The following is a 19,734-nucleotide window of genomic DNA, read 5'->3' as shown; positions in this document are numbered from 1 at the left end:
CAACGGCTTATGTTTGAAGTTTTGCGCGTACCTAGCTTTTGTATCTACCCTGTAGAAAAACATATACAAAAATTGTGAACACAAAAAAAGACAGTCAAAACAATTCGCCGTACGGTAGTTTCATTTTCAAGCAAAAAAAAAAAGTTACAGCTCCTTTTAGCGTCGGGAACTTGTGACGCACTCACGACGTCATTTGGTGGGGCAAAAGAAAGGTTAATCAAATGACGCGTTTAACAATACGTAAGGTATGTTTAACGTAAGATATACGTAAGGTATGTGGCAGATGTTCGGCCAACCTGCCGGTCTAGAAGCTTCCGTGTGCAGTTAAAAAAGCTGTACCTAAACACTGCACAAAATAAAACCTTTATGACGATATTTGCTTTAGGAATCTTTGGCACTCTTCCTAGAAAAGAATGAAAACTCACATTGTGTAGAAAACAGTTGCCACTATCGAATGTGTCAAACGGATTCAACCCATCGTGATGTATAAGGAAAGATATCAGCGGTAATTTTAAGGGAATTTGATAAGGTTCAGGAACAAATTTCAAAAACAAATTTATCCTCTAGTGTTAGTCTAATATAGTACGAATTGGGTAGATGGCGGGTAATGTCAGTGGTCTTGCTGTGCGACAATTCGTATGAGGTTTGATGTGAACATGTACGGTGAGGACATCAAAGGTCTGCCTTGATCAATATCCTTCATATATTATTAACGTCAGCTTTTTAAAGTTTGATGAGTATAGCTGATATGCATGTTCTGCAATAGAAAATCAACAAGTCATTGTGAATGCATACAGCGAAGAACATCCCGCAGTAATAGTTATACTCTACCCAATTATAACTAATGCCGAAGTCTAGTAAAAGAGGAGTAAACGTTGAGTGCTATCATTTCTAAATTAAACTCTTGCAATTATTTTCCAAATATGTATAAAAATTGGACCTAGCTTTTCTCTCTACTCATAATAATAATAAAACATAATAAACAATCAATCAAGAATCAGCTTTGTTTGGTGCCCATGAACGACCGTGCTGCCCTTGTACTGGCACACCCAATACAACAAAGTTCATAACAATTAAGCACAGTAAAGAAAAAAAAATTGAACGAGGATATATATACATCGCCACATAATGCTATTAAAGGGGCCCTGCAACCATATCTAAGCGTCCACCTTTTTTGCGGTTTCCATGTCTCTTGGGGTTCGGGCAAACCAGCGGGCACGGGGAGAGTAACTAGATATCAGTGCGTCATATTTTAACCGGACAACGCGGAAACCTCCTCCACCCACGGGGGCGATCCGCGGTACCGAAAGCGCGCGATATGACGTCTGTGGTCCTGGGCTTACTACTGGTCAAAGCCGCTAAAAGCTTCTTTTTAGTCGAAATACAAAATATAAGTGGCGCGAACCGTTTCAATTATTTATGAAAACAGTTTTTGTTCAGTATTTGTGATCAGAAAAGACACAAATGCAGTTTATAAAGTACGGAAACCAGAAATGACACGTCGAGATACCCGTCACCAAGCGGTAAAAAAGGCGGCGCATACTAGAAAGGATTAGTGGGATCAGGCTCTCACGAGCGCGAGCGTAGAGAAGTCCCGGATGTACGCGGCGGCGCTGCGGTCGTTTACGGACTCGAGGATCCGACCGGTTCAGAGCGTTCCGAAGGCCTTCGGCGCAGGCTTGGCTTGCTGTTTGGCCGTTCACGGCCACTCAAGCAACCAATGACGTCATGAAGGAGGTTATTTTTTGCTTGTTTTTGTAATTTTAATTTGTCTATAACTTTTAAACTAAAGAGAAATTCTAGAAAAGAAAAGTTTCATTAAGTTACTACGTTCAGTTCGCTCAGGTTCGGTGCAAGTTGAAGCCAGTAAAAAACTCCTTGCAGTGCCCCTTTAAAGTGGCGGTGCAATGATTTTAACACTGAACGAATGTGCAGATTGTACTTTTTTATATTGTTTACTTCGGCACAAGTAAGAGAAAAAGTGCCACCATACCCCAAAATACCTCTATTTCGCTGCGTAATCGTAAAATAAAAAAACGCTTTTTTTCCCAACCTGCGGCCACATGGTGGCCGCAAATGGAACCTGTGGTTTGACGTCATTCGGAGTGGTAAGTGATAGTGTTAGGCAATTGTAAGCTTGATTCAAGGTTAAGTTTAAAAAATCTTCTTGTTTAGGCATGCAGAAACGCTTCAAAAGCCTAATATTGCCACTAAAAGGGTATGAATTACTTGTGGCGCCATCTACCGCAAGTCAACAAAACCTGCCGTCGCCGTCATCTGTCGACGCCCGAGGCGCGTACGGCGGCTACACGAGCAACCCGGACGTTTTGTCTTTCCCTCGCTCGACGGAGTGCGTTGGTCGTGGTCCGTAGTATCGTGGTGTCTCGACCTCGACTTCGACTTCCACTGCCCGCCGCGTCGACTGCCCGCCGCACAAGTCCAAGACTTGCTATACGCAAGCATCTTGCGCTCGACGTCGCTCAGGCCGTCCGCCCATGCCGCCATGTTGGTCGGGAATCAGCGGGAGAGCGGGAGAGCGGCGAGCCCGGCGAGCCGGCGAGCGCTGGGGAAACGGAAGCCAGAAGAACCCAACCGGAAACCAACGCCACTCCGAATGACGTCACAGGCGAAGCTGGTGCCGCTTCAATGTTGAGTTGAGGGGTGCCAGAGATATCAATTTCTTTTATTTTTTTAAAATGAAAACTAGGGCAAGCAGGAAAGAATAGGTTTCGGCCCTTCGTTTGATATGTGGCCGGGATCAATTCCTGCAATTAATTAGCCAAAGCCTGCAAATTGTTGCACCGCCCCTTTAAGGTAAACTCTAAGGAGGAAATTTGTAACTTCACACAAGTGCAGAAGGTTACACATGTCTCAGCGACTTCAACGCCGTGCGAGTGTCCATTTAGCGGAGCAGAGACTGCTGGGAGCAGTCAAAGGAGGTCGCCGTTTTCGGAGAATATCAATGAACATTTTTACCTCATGGAGCTGAGGTAATATTATTTGAATGTGAGTGTTTTTTAACTGTTCTCAAGTGTATATCGAAGCTGATTCATAGTTGAAATTATTGCGTCGTTTACCACATCTTCAGAAAAAAAAAATACATGCAATTTTTACTTTTGAACAATATCATTTTGCATGGAAATGAACGAGACCGATTAATCGATTAATTAATCGATTAAAAGCAGGCGATTAATCGGGTTAACACGTTTAATCGACGCCCAGCCCTAGTATATAAAGAAAGAACGGCGACAACATTCAATCCGCCAAACAAGGAAATTGGCGGTTCTGTTCCCAGAAAGAAATAAAATAAAAAATCGAGCCCTTTGTTTATAACAAAGGCTGTTTATCAAGGATAGCGTGACAACAAGGCCGCGGGAGCCCTGAGCAGAATGACAGCGTGAAACTCTGAGGAGCTGAGTCACGTCATGCGGCTGCTGAGAGGCACAGATGTGAAGGATGAGTGCAGGTGTCGTGCGCAAACATTTATGCTGGCGAAGTTAAGTCCTCTGATACTTCTTTTACAAGTAAAGACAACCAATAGAAATGACAAAGCAGAATCCGCTCGAACGAAATGGCGGCATTCAGTTCAAGCCTCTGTTGTGCGCCGCCATTCGCTTCCTAAAATCTGTAAAGTCACGCAGTCGGCGCTTCACAGAATTTCGGTACTTGAACGAAGACTCTCATCTAGGGACTTTATGGCGAACGGACGTGCATCGCCGCCCTGGCGGCTCAACTACTGATTTGTTCGACATAGCGCCTGTGGGACCGCAGCTTAAGGTGACTAAATGACAAACAAAATTATGGCACTTTTTTTGTATCGCCCACAACTCCTCTCTGTCAAAGAAGAAGACATACTCTCAAGGCGCATAAAAAGAATCTGGCTTACCACCACACCTTTTAACGTGAAGCATACCCAGAAAAAGAGACAGACACTCCAGCAGTGTTTGTATCTTTTGTATTGCTCCGGCGTTTTTTCCTCTATGTTCAGCTGGAAACCTTCAGAAGCATGTCAAATTAACCAGCTCAGCTCCAGGCCAGTCACAAGTGATTCCACAACCTTCGCGCATCGCTCGGGACAACATCCGAGCGGCCGAGCCCGCGTCCTCTGCGGCACGGGCAGTTCACTCGACTCTCAAGCGCCGCTCGGCGAAGTTTTCAACCCCCACCCTTCTCATTTTTTGTGCCATCAACACGTGGTTCTGGGGAAATTTATGCAGCATAGTACAACTATGAACAGACCAATTTTTTAACGCCTTTACATTGTCTTTCAGTTTGGTGCAGTCGCATGAACTTTGTCTTGCCGTAGCACCAGCGTTCCTCCCCGTGCTCTATAGCTGAGCCAATGCATAATTCCTCAAGAAAGGCATCAAAGATGCGTATGTCTGTTACAAGCGGTAGTTTTAAAATGCGCAAACGTAAGGAAGGAGTGTCAGACATATATCTGAAAAACGTTAAAAACGTTTCAACATGTAGTAAATATATACTTATAGCGCTTTACCTTTCTGAAAATGTGTTGTTTTAGAGATAATGACATCTTTTTATGTCATCCTTCCTGTCTATTTAATTTTCCTTTATTTTAATGTCCCCACTATATGCTTGGCGACACAAGCGAGGACATATTCTTTGTGTTCCTACTGCGTTGTGTAGATCATGTGTCAATGTCCTTTGGAAATGTTTAACGTTGTGACCAATAGATTGTGCATCTCGGTAGTTTACAAAATAGTTAGCACTTAGCCTAAAACAATTAGCGTCTCAACGCATATAATTATTCTCGAGATGGGTCAAGAAGTTTATGTCTGAACGTAAATAAATATATAAGCAATAAAAAGCAACACTGACACCTCCAAAAAATTTTATTTTTTTGCCAGGCGATTTAATATGACGTTAGAAGACAACCCATTCAACATTTTGCTGTAGAGCAACGTATATTTTTAATAAGGTAAACAAAAAAATCAACGGCTCAAAAACGAAAATGAAACAAGAGCACAAAAGCTCATGGCCGTACGTCACGTGGCTACACCCGACTGCGTTTTTTTACTCGGGTTCTCCGGCGCGTAAATCAGACGATGAGGACGACAAATGTGCGTGCACTGTTTGCACGTGCGATTGTTTCGCACTTATTTCTCTTCGGCTCGATGTTCTGGGCTCGAAGATCTGGAGGCTGGTACGACGAACGAGTCTCCAAGTAGCAACCCCACGTCCGTCGCAACGTTGGTCCGTCGTGTGCCTCTATAGCGTCGTCGAGCCTTCTCTACCCGCGGTACGTCGTCATATTGAAAATGACGTGTACATGTACTTCCTGTGACCTGTGGAAGATTTTTAATGCGAAAGCATAACTGTCCCATGGAGCGAATCGACGGCATCAGGTTTTCAAGCCGCGCCAAACGGCACCTTCCCCTCTACCAATGGAGCAAACGAAGCCTGTTGTCTGTAGCGGAAAACTGATAGATAGGCTCCCATTGGCTGGCGCGCGTCATAGTTGCAAGGAACGAGGCTCCCATTGGCTTTCGCGCGGCGTAGTTCCAAGGAACGGCACCAGAGAATCCCTCTCCATTGTGGCACGCGGAAAAAGTCCTGACAGGCTGCACGGCCGAGTTCGGCGCGGGCTGCCACTTCACACGAGAGCGCGCGCTCGGCCGTCCGCTGCTCTTTCGGCAGTAGCAAAACGTGACCGTCCACGCTAGTACGTGCAGACGAACTAAGGAAGCGGAAGAACGACATTTATGCTTTCGCCTTCAAAACTCAGAAGTGCTTAAATGTCCTCAGAAGCTTCTTTTTTTTTTTTTTTTCAATTAACGTCTTTGCAGTTGTTTGGAGGCCACAAAGAGGATGTTCATTTTCTTTCTTATTTCTAATAAGAAATGTGCGTCTTAGATGACCAATGACTTTGAATATATTAGGTACACATAGCTTGAACGCCACGTGACCATAAAAAGGAGAGTGAGCGCGAGTGAAACCGATCGATTCTTAACCGGCTGTTTGCGGGCGGAACAAAAACTAATTTCGATCCGCCAATTATGTTATGAATGGTTAAACTGTTATACGTCATGTTCAAACAAAAACCTGGGCGAGCACAAATACCCTGTCAGTGTCCCTTTAAGCTCATAATAATCAAGGCTCTTAGGAAAGGGTTAACACGCAAGCAAGCTAGTGAGTGATTATACCGTCAGAAAAGCACAAGGCGAGAAAACACGAACACCGTATTGTCCCAAAACTCAGCTACGAAGTTTATTTAACACATCCCCCTTCATTATTTTTATTAAATTATTATCGAGGTTTGAAACATACTCCGTCAACATATGTATTTTTATTGCCAACGCCTTATTACATCAGAAACAGCTTATTTTCTGTATTTCGGTGTTTGATTGGTTTATCCAATAGTAGACGTAAACAGAGATCTGTTCCTTAGGCAAGGCCGCTTTTTTTATATAACTTGAGGCTTACATGTTTTTTAATTACCAATCGGGCTCTAACACATAAGTTGCTAGGGAGAGAAAATATACATTAAAATTTGAATATATCAGGCTCGTGTTCCTTATTAGTGCACTACAACATCTTCAGCAGTTTAGAATGGCCGTTATGAGTGGCATTTTGATATTCAGTCACAAGATCAATAAACACGACAGAATTTGTAGCGGCTCATTATGTTTGGTGCGTATAATTGTTTTTAAAATTTATTATGTCTCAGTCCACACGTGCCCTTGCAAATGGTGCATTCTTTTAAGATGACAATAGGCAATAACTAGACATTGTGCGAAGAATATATTCGAATAAAATCAAGGGAATTCGTAGCTGTCTCTTATATAATGAATTTGTCACCAAAACACGAGAATAAATTAAGAAGCAAGTAGACAAAAATAATAATGAGTTCATGTGTGTCAGAAAATATTTGTAAGTTAAAGAACACATTTCGTAAATCTGTTCGAATTCTGCACAGTCAAATAAACGCCAGAAAAACGTCCAAAGGTTTGCTTAATTTACGATTTACTCCAATCAGGCCAAGCCGTTTACAGATTGATATGCATCGGCATTTGCACATATCATATATTACGTAAATATTTTGAATTTGAAGTGAAGCACAATTTGTTTATGAGCCTTAAAATAGTAAGCCCTGAACTAATTCTCTCGGTTTTGTTGGCAGTAAACTCTCACATAAAAAAAAAAAATAAGTAATTGCGCAGGGAGGTATATCGATGATGAAATATTTGTTAAACCAATTCGTAGTAGTTTGTCAAAATTTCACTTTGACAAGCCACTGTGGAAAATCAATCTTACCCATGCACGCTTTTTTGCAGTCATGACTTGTCTTAAACAAGTTAGAATGCCCAGTAACTTGGCCACGAAACAGGGAAGTTTCCACGCAGTTGTGGGTATTTATGTCATAGTAGTAGCGTGTAGTAAAGATGAAACGAACTTTATAATCCGGTTGCATGACACAAGGGTTTTTACTCTCTGTTAAAAAAAGGTTTAAAAGTGTTCAGAGTACGTTAACTGCTTGTACAATCTCATATTGTATTTTGTAAGTACTTTAGTAACGTACTACATAATTATTGAAGGTATTATAAATTTAAAAAATGAGGTATTATTCACGGTAGTATCTGGTTTTCTAAACAAGTATTTTCTCTTGGAAAAAGGTCAGTGTCAATTCAATGATCCAAATAACTGAGCTGATATGTGACGTCCCTATGTCCTTCATATTAATTTTTAATTTGAACCCTTTAATTGCCAAATCTAACCTGGTTTGTTAGATTGTCAATTCATTTCAATTCAATTTGTTTCATTATCAGTGAGCCACATACATGTTGCTGATCTGATGAACCCATAGCCATATTTGGATATTTTGGGTTCATTAAAACAAGCCATCTGAGCAATACAGGTTATTAAGAAACTATAAGGACATACAGCTAAACCAAAAATATACAATACTTACATAGTCATAGGAGCCATATCGATCTCACCAAACCAAGAATATAGTTATGAGGGTGAAAGCGACTTATGAAAGTAAAAGGTAGGGCTTCAGGGCTAGGCTAAATTTATTTGAACTTCGAAGTTCGTTAAGCTGGGATGCTTCCAGATATTCGTTTCACCGAACCGGATCAGTACTTTCCCGCACATGTTGTGACATTGTGGGAGAATAAAATGGCCAGATAAAGTTCTCCTTCATCTGGGCATTTTGCTATTGGCAAGGGGCTTTTTCCCGTTACTATTCTATTGAACATCTTTGAAATTTTGTGTTTTATTTTTTTCCCTGAGTCTAAGTATGCAAAGGTGATTAAATAAAACGTTGGATTCTGACGTGCAATGGGAATAGGTTATATTTTAAACTATTCTTTTTTTTTGTAAATGAATTAGTGATACAAGTGTTGTAAGTTGAATTCGGCGATTGTTAAACAGTACAATTAAAGAACCAGACACCTGGAGAGGTTATATATCAGCTATTATGTATTGAGGAGCTTGTTCTTAAACCAACCAAAAAAATCGGCACCTCCACGTAACAAGCTCAAGCTTTTGTCAATAGTGTATTTTAATGGTGTACTTGACATTGTGAAGTTTAGGGAGTTACTAAAGACAAGAGCAATCAGTGAGTGCCTTTAAAAGTATAGACTAACACTTGACACTTGCAACGGCGATTCATGCAACGATTTCCAGATAAGCGTGGCAAGCAAACAACAGCACTCGGTCAAAAGCAGACAATACCGTCGTATACTTGCGTTGTCTAATAGGAGATTGCGACGCACCTTCAACTTTCGAGTTCTTTGGTTAATTCAATTTTCTTTTTCGGCGTATGTTCTTTATTATGGCAAGAGTGTTGGTCTAGTTTTCTTATTACAGGAAAGCTACGTCACAAAGTTTGAAACTCAAAAAGCACCACAAAAATACACCTCCGGTGGAAATATGAGCATGTTAGTGCAAGCGGAGATTTTCCTAGTTTTAGCGTAAGCCTCTTGATTTGTAACTCTAGATATACAGGACGTTTCACGGAATGCTGTCCACATCAGTCATACCAAATGTACTAATTGTTCGGAATTAAAAGAAGCGCGGAAAGACGAGGACCAGGCAAAGAAGTGACACGGACGTAGCGCTACGTCCGCTACAGCGCTACAACGCTACAACGCTACGCGCTACAACGCTACGCGCGTCCGCACAGCGCTACAACGCTACGCAGTGACACGGACGTAGCGCTGTAGCGCTACGTCCGTGTCACTGCGCAGCGTTGTAGCGCTGTAGCGGACGTAGCGCTACGTCCGTGTCACTTCTTTGCCTGGTCCTCGTCTTTCCGCGCTGTTCTTAATTCCGAAGTATGTGCCAACTCGCCCAAGCCTCAACTTTAGCATCGTGCGAATTGTGCAGAAAAAGAGAGGATATATTAATGGTCTTTCTTAAAGGACCTATGTAGAAAAATGTACAACATTCGGTATAATTAGGTTCCTAATCAGTTTTGAGTAATTAACTTTCTAATGATTAATTTTAAAGATATTTCAATTAGAAAAGGTATAGGCATCGGCGAAAACCACCAAATAGGATCATTGTGCAGACATATAATGCAAATCAAATTGTTTTGTGTATGTTTATACAGCCGGAAGCTGTCTGCCTCGGTGGGCGTCTGATGTCTCAGGCGTAGATGAGCAATTTAGCCATTTTGGTGCAACCGCTAGCCTGGGGTTTTTAACGTGCACCACGCAGTAGTGATACACAACCGCAAGCCGGTACGATGCTCATCCAGATCGAAACGGACAGGGGTGGAGATTGAACCCAGGATCCTGGGTTCTGCAGCGCGAGCTTTCGCTCCACGTGTTCCGAACTGGTGTGCGCTAGACAGCTCGGCCACCCGATCCCCCCCTGTACTCTTCCCATGACATAATGTACGGACAGCGTTTTGAGGCGTAAAAATATACTAATTTTGGGCGCACTTGTAGACTTCGTGTTCCTATCGGAGCGCCAGCGGTCCGGCTCCTCGTGGCCAAAGCGCGCCACTAACGAGCGCAGCCACGCATTCGTCGAATGACGGAAGTGAATCCCAGACTCAAGGCTTACTTTTTCAATCTCATTGGAAGGGCACAGTGTTCCATTTTACCAGTTTGCGCACCGCTTCCTTCTCTCCTGCGGAAGGGGGAGGGGGTCCAGGTATGCGATGATTACGCGCTTAGGCGGAATACCCTACTAGGGAATATATTCCGCTAAAACACAGTAGTCTTGGCGCCGAGAGTTATTGCTCTGTACTAACGACTGGACGCGCACAGTCTCTTGGTTTTGCCCTCTATATTAGGTGAAGTGGCTGCCGCCATCTATCGTCGCGGGCAGGTTTCGAGACAGCGGAAACATGTGCTTCTGCTATCTTGGTGAATCCGGTATCTCACTGCATTGCCTGGCGCCCTTTCTCTCAGCGCAGCACGAAAGCGCGACAGCGTGGGTACCGCTGTACGCACAGGTTCTCTCCAAAACGTGCTCTGTTCACCATTGGGGGAGGGTTTGGTGCTATAGGCGCGCTGTCTAATGAAAGTGACCAGAGTCGAATGTAATATAATCTAAACCCTGAGACGGAACAATCATATATCGGACAAGACGACGCAGTCTTAAAATTTCTTGATATTTTGTTTGTTCGTCTTAGCCGTTATCTTAATTATCCGGGCCTCACGTTTTAGAATATGATGTTTCCTGACCAGCTCACCCGCATACGTTCGCGTCTTAGAATATATTTTCATAGTAAAGTTTTGTTTGTTTTTTCTGGGGGCGAAGGAGGAGGGAGGAGGAGGGGAAAAAGACGGGAGAAAAGGGTGGGGATGGTGGCGGGGAAAAGAGGAAGAGAAGAATCGCTGGCGTGAAGATGAGTCTTGAGAGGAAAGCGAAACCGCAAACGCGTCCAAATTTCCAAATTTAGCCTTTTTTTTGGAGGTATGGGAGTAGTAAATTTTCAGCTCGAATCTAATTTGCATAGAATCGCGTCAAGTAGTGGCTAAAAGGTCAAATGACGAATGTTATATTCAAGACTATGACTTTTATTTGCAATACACATAAATAAAAAGGAAATGGAAGCACGCAGACCATGATCAAACGCCTACATGTTTACTCTCCCGCAGAGAACACGGAACAAAAAGCAGCCAGCATGAATAAAAATAAAAAGCCGAAATATGACAACGACCAACTTGGGGAGGCAGGTGAGCACCTGTTCACCCATTCAGGCATGGATACGCATGAATCATTGGAATCGGCGGACGCCTTGTGCTCCCTACCTCTGCACCCCGGTTGACGTCATGAACGGGTTACGTAATGACGGGTTTAATTATTGATATTATTCATATACTGGTAATTCATTTGCATAATATAGATGTAGGAATTGAAAATTGTGGCGTCGGAAGTATTCGAGAGATGGTTGGGCTGTGGGAGGGTGGAGGAGGATTTCACTCCCGTTTCCACAATTTCGTTACTATGATCCATTCACTCATATATGCTGACAGTGTGGTGGGAGCTACAGGCTCGCCGGATACATCAACCGCCTGCCTTTTGTTAAACGACACCGTTTTCTGTGCTTGGGTGCAGTTATCAGCCTGATTACTTGTAAAAAGATCCACGTAGGACTGGCGCAACGAGCACGTAGCTTCCACCGCACTATCAGCTTAGAGTAAACGGAGTATTGGGTTGTCAAACACTGATCTCAAATTAATGGGGGGAGGGGGGGGTTACAACGTCACAAAATGGTTGTAGGTCTGTAGTGCAGAGAACACGCCGTACGTGGTGCAAGATACTGGCATTCAAAATTACTCTTGTTAGAATAAGATATTGGCCACGTTAACTATCTTTTCCTTAAACATGAAAGTTGATACCTGCGTGGTTTTTGAAGAGTGCTATACTGTTTCGTTCAAGGTATACAGAAGGCCCTAAGTAGTTATTATGAAAATTGTTGGTCATTAAAATCTTTTTATTGTGTACTTAATTACTTACTTAACGCTGCCTTGGGTCACCACAACATAGCGTTCTTGTATTAATTCAAATTTTGTCCAGCAGTAGTGGTAATCGTTGTAGTGAATTTCTCGCAAAAAAAAGTACTATGAACCCAAAAATCGAATCTAATTAATCTGATAATCGCTATTTAATTCGAGTTCGGAACTCGAGTACCCCGCCCAAATTAGGATTTCTTTTCGTGGACTTCCGTAAAACGCCGCGCGTGCCTTACATTTTTTAGAAGCGCGGTAATTTAGTGGTTTTCAATTATGCCCATAACGTTTATATGGAAAACTATGCCTTTACATCTACAAAACAAAATTATCAAAGAGTATTTAAGAATCCAAAATACTGCACGCTGCTAATTTTTTAGGGAGACTTTTGACAAATATCGATATTACATCAATCTTTTTTTGGTGTGCGATATTGTACTTTTCGCCGGTGAGACATTGGCCAGTGTCTGTTAAAAACCCTGCATAGGTAACGCGAAGTTAGGTAACAGAAATCGATAGTTATATCGGCACGGGTGAGGGCGACGAGACGATAAATGATGAACTGAAGATGAAGGCCTAAGGGCCGAACTTGTGCCAGAGACAAAGCAACAAAAAAACGTCGAGAAAGTTTCCAGCGAGCGTCGACGCATCGGTGTGACAGCTCGCTAGCGCTAGACTGAATGAAAGACCGGCTCCTTAAATACTACATTCGGTATCTCGAAGATTCGACCTAAAAGGTTCGGAAGTGAGTTTGGGCGAGACGGGCTCTGTGAGGTTATGTTGGCCTCCTTATGTTTTACATGTGGGGAAAGAGTAAACACGGGTCTTCAACGTGTACGGAGAAGCTTTCCTTGCATTTGCAAGGAACCCTTTTCCCTACAGCTACAAGTGCACATGGCAATATTTATCGCTGAAGATATTTCTGCTGTTTAACATGATTTCAGCAAGAACAGGTTACGATATAGTTATCTACCAAGTCATAAAATTACCCTTAGATTTTGGAGGAATTGTCCCGTAAATTTGATAATCCAGAACCTTTGAATAATGCGTACCATTAAGTAAACGATCTAGGATTAAAATAAATAACTTTTGCGCACGCCACAAGAAACAAAATAGTGGTAATAACAATATCACGGCGTCGAACGTAGTTGTGCACTTACCCGCACAAGTGTCCCAACATTTCTTCGCAGAATCAAAATTGTTCCCAATGTCTGGACAGCCTCGAAACTCTTCGCACCTTTGTGTGTTGGTGTTGTAACCGTACCTTCTCTCAAATGTACTGCAAAAGCTCATATTTTGAATTGGAAGCTTGCAAACATTTTCCACAAATCCTGAAACAAATCAATTTTTATATAGCATAATTGCAACCACTACCTAAATTGACTCTGGAGATCTAAAACATTGTACCCCGTGCTGTTCGGTAAGAGAGGGCGAGGGAACAAGAAGAAGCGATTGCGCATAACTTAAAGTGCGAACCGCCAAAAAAGACGAGCAAGTATTCTGTAGCTTAATATAAGCTTGGAACGTGACATACGTCCTTCATATAATAAAAACGCACACCACGGTTCTTATAGCGGCAGTTTATAATCATTCTAAAACGCTCCTATATACCATTAAGCACTGAATATTATATATTATTTACCATTGTGGTCATGCTTCCAGATTGCGCTCATGAAAACATGGGAATAAGCCATTGGTCGAACGAGGAATGGGCGTATATGTGGACAACTGCTCCAGTAAAATATTACCGGTAAATTTAGACTACCGGTGCTAATGAATGCTTATATTAAGCAAATACACATTATATAATTTCAACTTATTCAGAGATGAAGGTCATATTGTGGTTGCTAAAAGCAAGCTGCACAAAAATCCTCACTAGTGAATTAACACACAAAAAACAGAGTTTAAAAATCTTTCAACTTTCAGTATTTTTCCGACCTCGTAATGCCAAGTTTATATTTTTGTAATCAAAGCGAGTTATAAAATAGCTGGCATTATTTCGCACTACAAAGGTTATGTTAATACAGGACGCTGTGGAATTTAATTCGCTGTTACATGTGTTTTTCTTCTTTAGTTAACATATTCTCCCTAAAATAATTTAACTTCATCCGTTTAATACAGCCCCGTGAATTACAATTATCTTTTATTTCAATGTGCTCTAAAATTTTCCCTGGGTTGACTTCACACACCTGGTATTTCAGCGGATACTTTCTAAGGTACCTAAAAGTAAGGCGATTGAGAAAAGTGTGAATCGTTATGGGAAGAAAATCCCAGTTATGACGGACAGCAGGGATTGAAAAAAATATACTAAGTGGCTGAATAAGTAACAAGAATTTGATTAAATATATTGTAGTTTGTAAACATGAACGTATCCATTCAATTAGTGGCTTGATGAGCATCATCAAAAATACTGGAACAACTAACTTAAGAAATATATAAGGCAGGTACAACATCTTACGGCGTTAAAAAAATATGTTCTATTTGGATGCTTTTCTAGGTTTTAGTTTCATATTCCTTAGTCCAAGGCGCGCAATACACGTGTGTTACACTTTCTTCCATCCTACGAGGGAGGCGAGGTGGTTACTCCGCGACTTGGACACTTGGTGCAGGGCCGCTGGCGCAAAGATCCGCTCTGATAAAAAAAGCAAAACCGAAAAACGCGTCCAAATTCAACGTCTTTTTCCGGTGCTTTGTGTCTTTATAAAATTAGTTGATTTAGTGATTTTAATTTACGCATATTGAGTTTCTAGTTACAACCATATGCTTATTTTCACTGATAAAAACGTTAATTGGTAACGTTTTGTAAATTATTTATATATTAAATATGTGGTTGTGAACATTGACGTCCGCCAAGGCTACGAGTTTGCTTCCGTAACGGGTTTAGTATTTTTCTCGACCAACCGATTTTATAAGTTTTTTCAAAGCTTTCTCCGAAACACCCGGTATAACACGGGCTGAACCAACCAGAGCACTCAATCAATCATATGGATGAACCACTTTTTCGGCTGAAGCAGATCTTTGCTTTGAAACGCTTTGAAAATCCCGCTTTCTTTTTTTGGTACAGTTTAAAACATTGTGTTTTGTGCACGTACTTGACTGGGCGTTTTTTGTACATACCAGTCATAAAACCAAGAGTACGCCGTGTAAAGTAGACGCAGAGCCAATAATTAGACTGTGTCAGATAATGGGCGAGATAGCAAAAGGTACCTCCATTCTATCGGCCCTCACACGCGTGTCTTGACAACGCTACAACAATAATTAAAACTTGACAGCCTGACCAGATGTCTTGTTCCTACATTACACTCTACGATATATTTCAGTAAAAATTAATAAACATTTCTAAGAGAACGAATATAGCTGCAATAAATACTAAATTTTTCAAAGTAGCAAAAATATTGTCGTAATGAGAAATCTTTTAATAGCTCCAAATTGCTTACAGAGAATATTTCCATGAATAAATTAGTTTTTCAAGTAAAATATCAAAACAATCTTACTTCCACAACGCTGATAGCAGTCGCGTAGTGAGTAGAATGCGTTTCCGCCGGGAGGACACTCGTCGCCATTTAATGTCCGGCATTCTTTTTTTTGGTAATCAAACGAATAGTATAGATCGTCTCCATGTTTACAGTCAAAGTGAATCCGATGCTTGCATGGTCCAATGTCCCTATCTTTAATAAAAAAAGATGTAGGAGAGAGAGTTTATTAAAGAAGGAACGTTTTTCTCGATGGTTGCTCAAAAAGAAACGGTGCACCCTGATTTTGTTAAGTGCCTAGATAACACAAACATTTCGTGAAATAAGTTTCGCTAAAATATTTGTACAATCATTACGCCACCAAAAAGCAGTTTTGGAGGAGCCATTCTCAACTCATACCTTACTGTAGGCTCCGCCCATCAAAACTTGATTGGCTTGGCTGCTAAGCTGAACACTGTATGCAAGCCTGATATCTCCTTGCCGCAAAATCCGGTTCATATATATTCACATATAATATGAAAACAACAGAGAGGAGGTTTTGTAGTCCCCGCCCTTTGCTTGACGATTGCCTTACAACCTTTTTACTTCGCACGGGGGCACTACTTGGTCTGATAAAAAAAAGTGCCGTGAAATTTACCAGAACGTGAAATTCGCAAACGTAACGTCGAACTGATTAAAACTATGAGAACGTAGGATTCATGTGTTTGTCGAATAGGATGCCCAGTGGCCTGCTCTACTACTATGGTGCCTGGATCGCGTCTTTGACTGGTGTGTTTAGCGCCCTATCCCGCCCATACATCAAAAGTGGTCCCGATGTGGCAACAAATGACGCGAGTGTCATGCTGTTGCCTGTCGCGATCCTGGCGGTTGGCCGTAGAAATGCTGGCGAAAAGCACGAGCGAATGTGAGTGTCGCTGTCGTCACGGCGTCCCTTTAGACGTCCCAACTCCGGCTGCTAGAGCTTCCGTGAACTGTCACAGTGGAAAGCGACCTGTAGCCGAACAGGCATCTGCTACATACACCACGGCCGTTGGGACGCCGCCAGGGTCGCGACCGGCGACAGCATGACACTTTTATGACGTCATCAGGCGGAAATCGAGGGACCACTTTTTTGGACGCGGTAAACACACCAGTCGGAGACGCGTTCCAGGCACCATACTACTACCACCTAATCATGGTAAACGAAACGCTGAACGAAGGGAAATGAAGCGTCAGTGGTGCCCGCTGGTAAGCTACGTGATGAGAGAAATCTGGCAAAGCATGTTTCTGTCCTTCTCGCGTCGTTCATTATGTTTATGCTTTATTAAAAAAATATCACAATCATACATTTGTTACTACATGCTTCTTTTTCTCTTAATGTTGTGTTTTAAATAGCATGGCATGTGTTTTAGGTTATTCCAAAATACAATATGGAACCCAAATCAACCGGCATAGGGCTTCTGCAATCGAAATGCAGTATGGCCAAGTGTGCTAGGTGGAGCAAGCGGAGGATTCAATTTTCTTTTTATCGTTTATTTTTACACTAGACTACTCACTTCTACTTGTTGGAGTGTGACGACCTAGCTCCCACCATATCAGTGACTACGGAAGACGTGCGACTCCTACGGTCTGACGTTCTGCTAGTGTTCGATGTTTGCTGCAGCCTCACCGTGACGTCTCCAGGACCGGACGTTGACGTTGCCAATTCGACAAAAGCATACGATGCTCGGCAAACTTCTGACGTGATAAGTATGATATAAAAGGGTCCTATATCTAAGCTTTCTATATTTTAACACGTTTAAATGTAACTTCTAATTTTTAATGGTCGGTCATTAGGAGCGATCTCCAATTTCACTTGCGTGTTCAAACACCGCCGCTCGCAACAATTTCTTAAGAGCACTAATGTCACTTACAGGGTCAATATGTAACGAACTTGAGCGTCTGACGCTGTCACGCGTGTAACGGTGTACATGCCCTCGTGCTACACGTGATGACAAAAACACATAAACGATCAACAAAATTCCAAACGCCGCACTAGCACAGATTAAAACTAAGATGCTAAAGGAAAGATCATACAGTATCGTTTCCTTACAATTTTGTTATCCTACGGGAGCTTGTCTGCTTACCTTGCGAATCAGCGGGTCATCCGCTCATATAAGAAGCGTGACAAGCAATTCGAAAAGTAGCCTGGCACGAGACACACGTACCGTGGATGTACCGGTGACCCATAACGTAACACAGAAAACATACCAAACGCAACTCTGTGGATGGGCCTTATAAGCTCAACCGGGAGACGCCGTTCAACGCGCTCTAGAGCTTGAAGAGAAACCGCCAGAGAGAGGAGAGGCGAACCCTAGTGGTGGTGGCGTGTGGCTCTCACGTTCGATTCTTTTACAGCATTGAATCTAGCCAATTTTAGACGTGGAAAGATTTTAGTTTGTTTTACTTTTCAGCATTAAAACGAAAAAAAAAAACCTCCGAGGGATGAAATCGTAATGCGAAGCCCCTCTGGTGGCCAACAGGTGAATTAGAACTACCCTAAATGAAGGCGCACCAGTAGCGCAAAGCGCAATCCGGTGAGCTGATACTGCCCAACGAGAAGGCCCCGCAATTAGTGGCTAGTCCACATCTTCAACGAGGAGTGCGTATGGCGTCCAGGGCCATGGTGGGGGAGCGTCACAACGCATCAACATGCACTGCTGAGGACTTCAGAGCTACAAACCTGGAAGAATTTCAGAAATGTGACGGGAAAATACATTCAAAATTCTGATGGAAGCTTCGGAATGCTTTCAACCAAGGGGATGGTAAATTGTTCCCTGTCGGTATCGCTTGAGTACTGGAACAATGGCTGCTATCGCAATGTGGGCAGCCCTTCAGAGAGCAGGGGTGAGCTCGCTTTAGCCCTTTATTGACGGGATATACAAATATTGCTTAAAACATTTACATTTCAATACACTGTCAGGACGTTTGTTGCGGTCCTCTGTCGGCACGAGAGACAAGAACGGGGCCAGCTAACGGGGTGACCGTTGGGGTGGTTGCTCTGACGAAGAAGTATCCCACGCTAGCTCTGGCTGGCGCGAGCCTCCAGTGCTCGTGCCGCATGCTGTGCCGGCCAGCTCGCATAGCGCGGCGCCTCTAACAGTAATAATGCTTAACAAGATCATATAAAAGGATAAAGATGACGAAAACACATTGTAAGGTAAACTTTCAAGTTATAGCCTTGTTGCCTTCGGGTAATACCACGCAAAGAACTGAAAGTAGCTTCCTTGCGTAACCTCTATGGATCACTATAAAATGTTAATAATATCTGCGCATATGATAGCCTAAAGTAAAACGGTCACGTATTATAAATATTAGCGGCAAGAGAAAAAACACTTATTCATATTTTTCGCGGTTCCGCCGTTCTCGGTCGCCACGTATTTCCGCGTTAAACTTTTTTTTCTCTCTTTACATATTGTTTTACTAGATGGCGCTGTAGTCTCGATCTTTAATACTGTTGCCAGAGTATTAGATATAAAAATACGAAATAAAACAGAACCAATAAAAAATGGACCCATTGGTAGATTCTCAGGTAATGCGTTAGCAGGAATTTTGGAAACGCCACACTAGAGAAACGTTAACGCTGACCCCTTCACTTTTTTTTTGCTTTCCGTTTTTTATTTTTGCCTCTTTTGGCCTCGTTACAGGATCAGTGTTAATGTTTCCCAAAGGCAGACATGTGGCGTTTCCCAAATGTCATGCTAACGGATTCCCTAAGAGTCCAACAATGGTTTTTTCTGTCATTTTTTGTCACCCCTTTTCTGTACTCTGCCTGTCAGAGTACATCGATGCCCTTGGATAGGTCACCCATATCACTCGTGGAAAGAACCACATCCATACCACTCGGAGGGAGGAACCGCATCCATATCACTCGTGAAGGGAACCGCATCGATCGTTTTAACTACACACACACATCACTGCCCACGCACCGTTACTATGGAAACCCAGAGCGAAGAACAACCGGCGACGGCAGAGCGGCAACTGAGCACGCCCGCATTCCACCGGAGCCGCGGCGCAATACCTCCTCGAAAACAAAACCGTACTGCTGAATGAGATAGCGTCATCAGAGAAGGCCAACACTGGACACATATTGAACACGACGATTGCGTCAACGTTCTGCTCAAACTTGACTCGAAGCCGAGCGCCGACGCAGCACTCGTTTCCAATCTGTGTCCAGCGTTGGGCTTCTCTGATTACGCCATCTCATTGAGCACTACGGCTTTGTTACCTAGGAAGTGCTGCGTGGCGCCTCCTCCTCTCTTGCACAGCGCCAACAGTGCGCGTGACTTTGACGAAAACGAAATGGCTCC

General features: G+C 42.7%; 1 protein-coding gene across 1 annotated transcript in view; it reads right to left on the bottom strand.

Moving 5' to 3' along the window:
- Positions 1 to 6,288: 6,288 nt before the first annotated feature.
- The window catches only part of LOC8037211 (papilin-like), a 37,660-nt gene continuing 24,214 nt past the window's right edge, over positions 6,289 to 19,734 (bottom strand). Inside the window, exons 4-7 of the mRNA XM_040216555.2 lie at positions 15,428 to 15,601; positions 13,094 to 13,264; positions 7,276 to 7,452; positions 6,289 to 6,484 (exon numbers count right to left, since the gene is read on the bottom strand). Of these exons, the coding sequence (XP_040072489.1) occupies positions 6,456 to 6,484; positions 7,276 to 7,452; positions 13,094 to 13,264; positions 15,428 to 15,601 (551 nt within the window). The 3' untranslated portion in view covers positions 6,289 to 6,455. The remainder of the gene's footprint in view (positions 6,485 to 7,275; positions 7,453 to 13,093; positions 13,265 to 15,427; positions 15,602 to 19,734) is intronic.

The sequence above is a fragment of the Ixodes scapularis genome, unplaced genomic scaffold (assembly GCF_016920785.2).
Source record: "Ixodes scapularis isolate PalLabHiFi unplaced genomic scaffold, ASM1692078v2 PGA_scaffold11__112_contigs__length_91849675, whole genome shotgun sequence".
Taxonomy (NCBI): domain Eukaryota; kingdom Metazoa; phylum Arthropoda; class Arachnida; order Ixodida; family Ixodidae; genus Ixodes; species Ixodes scapularis.
Note: the sequence above shows the minus strand (reverse complement) of the source record. Positions and strands in the feature narration are given on the sequence as shown.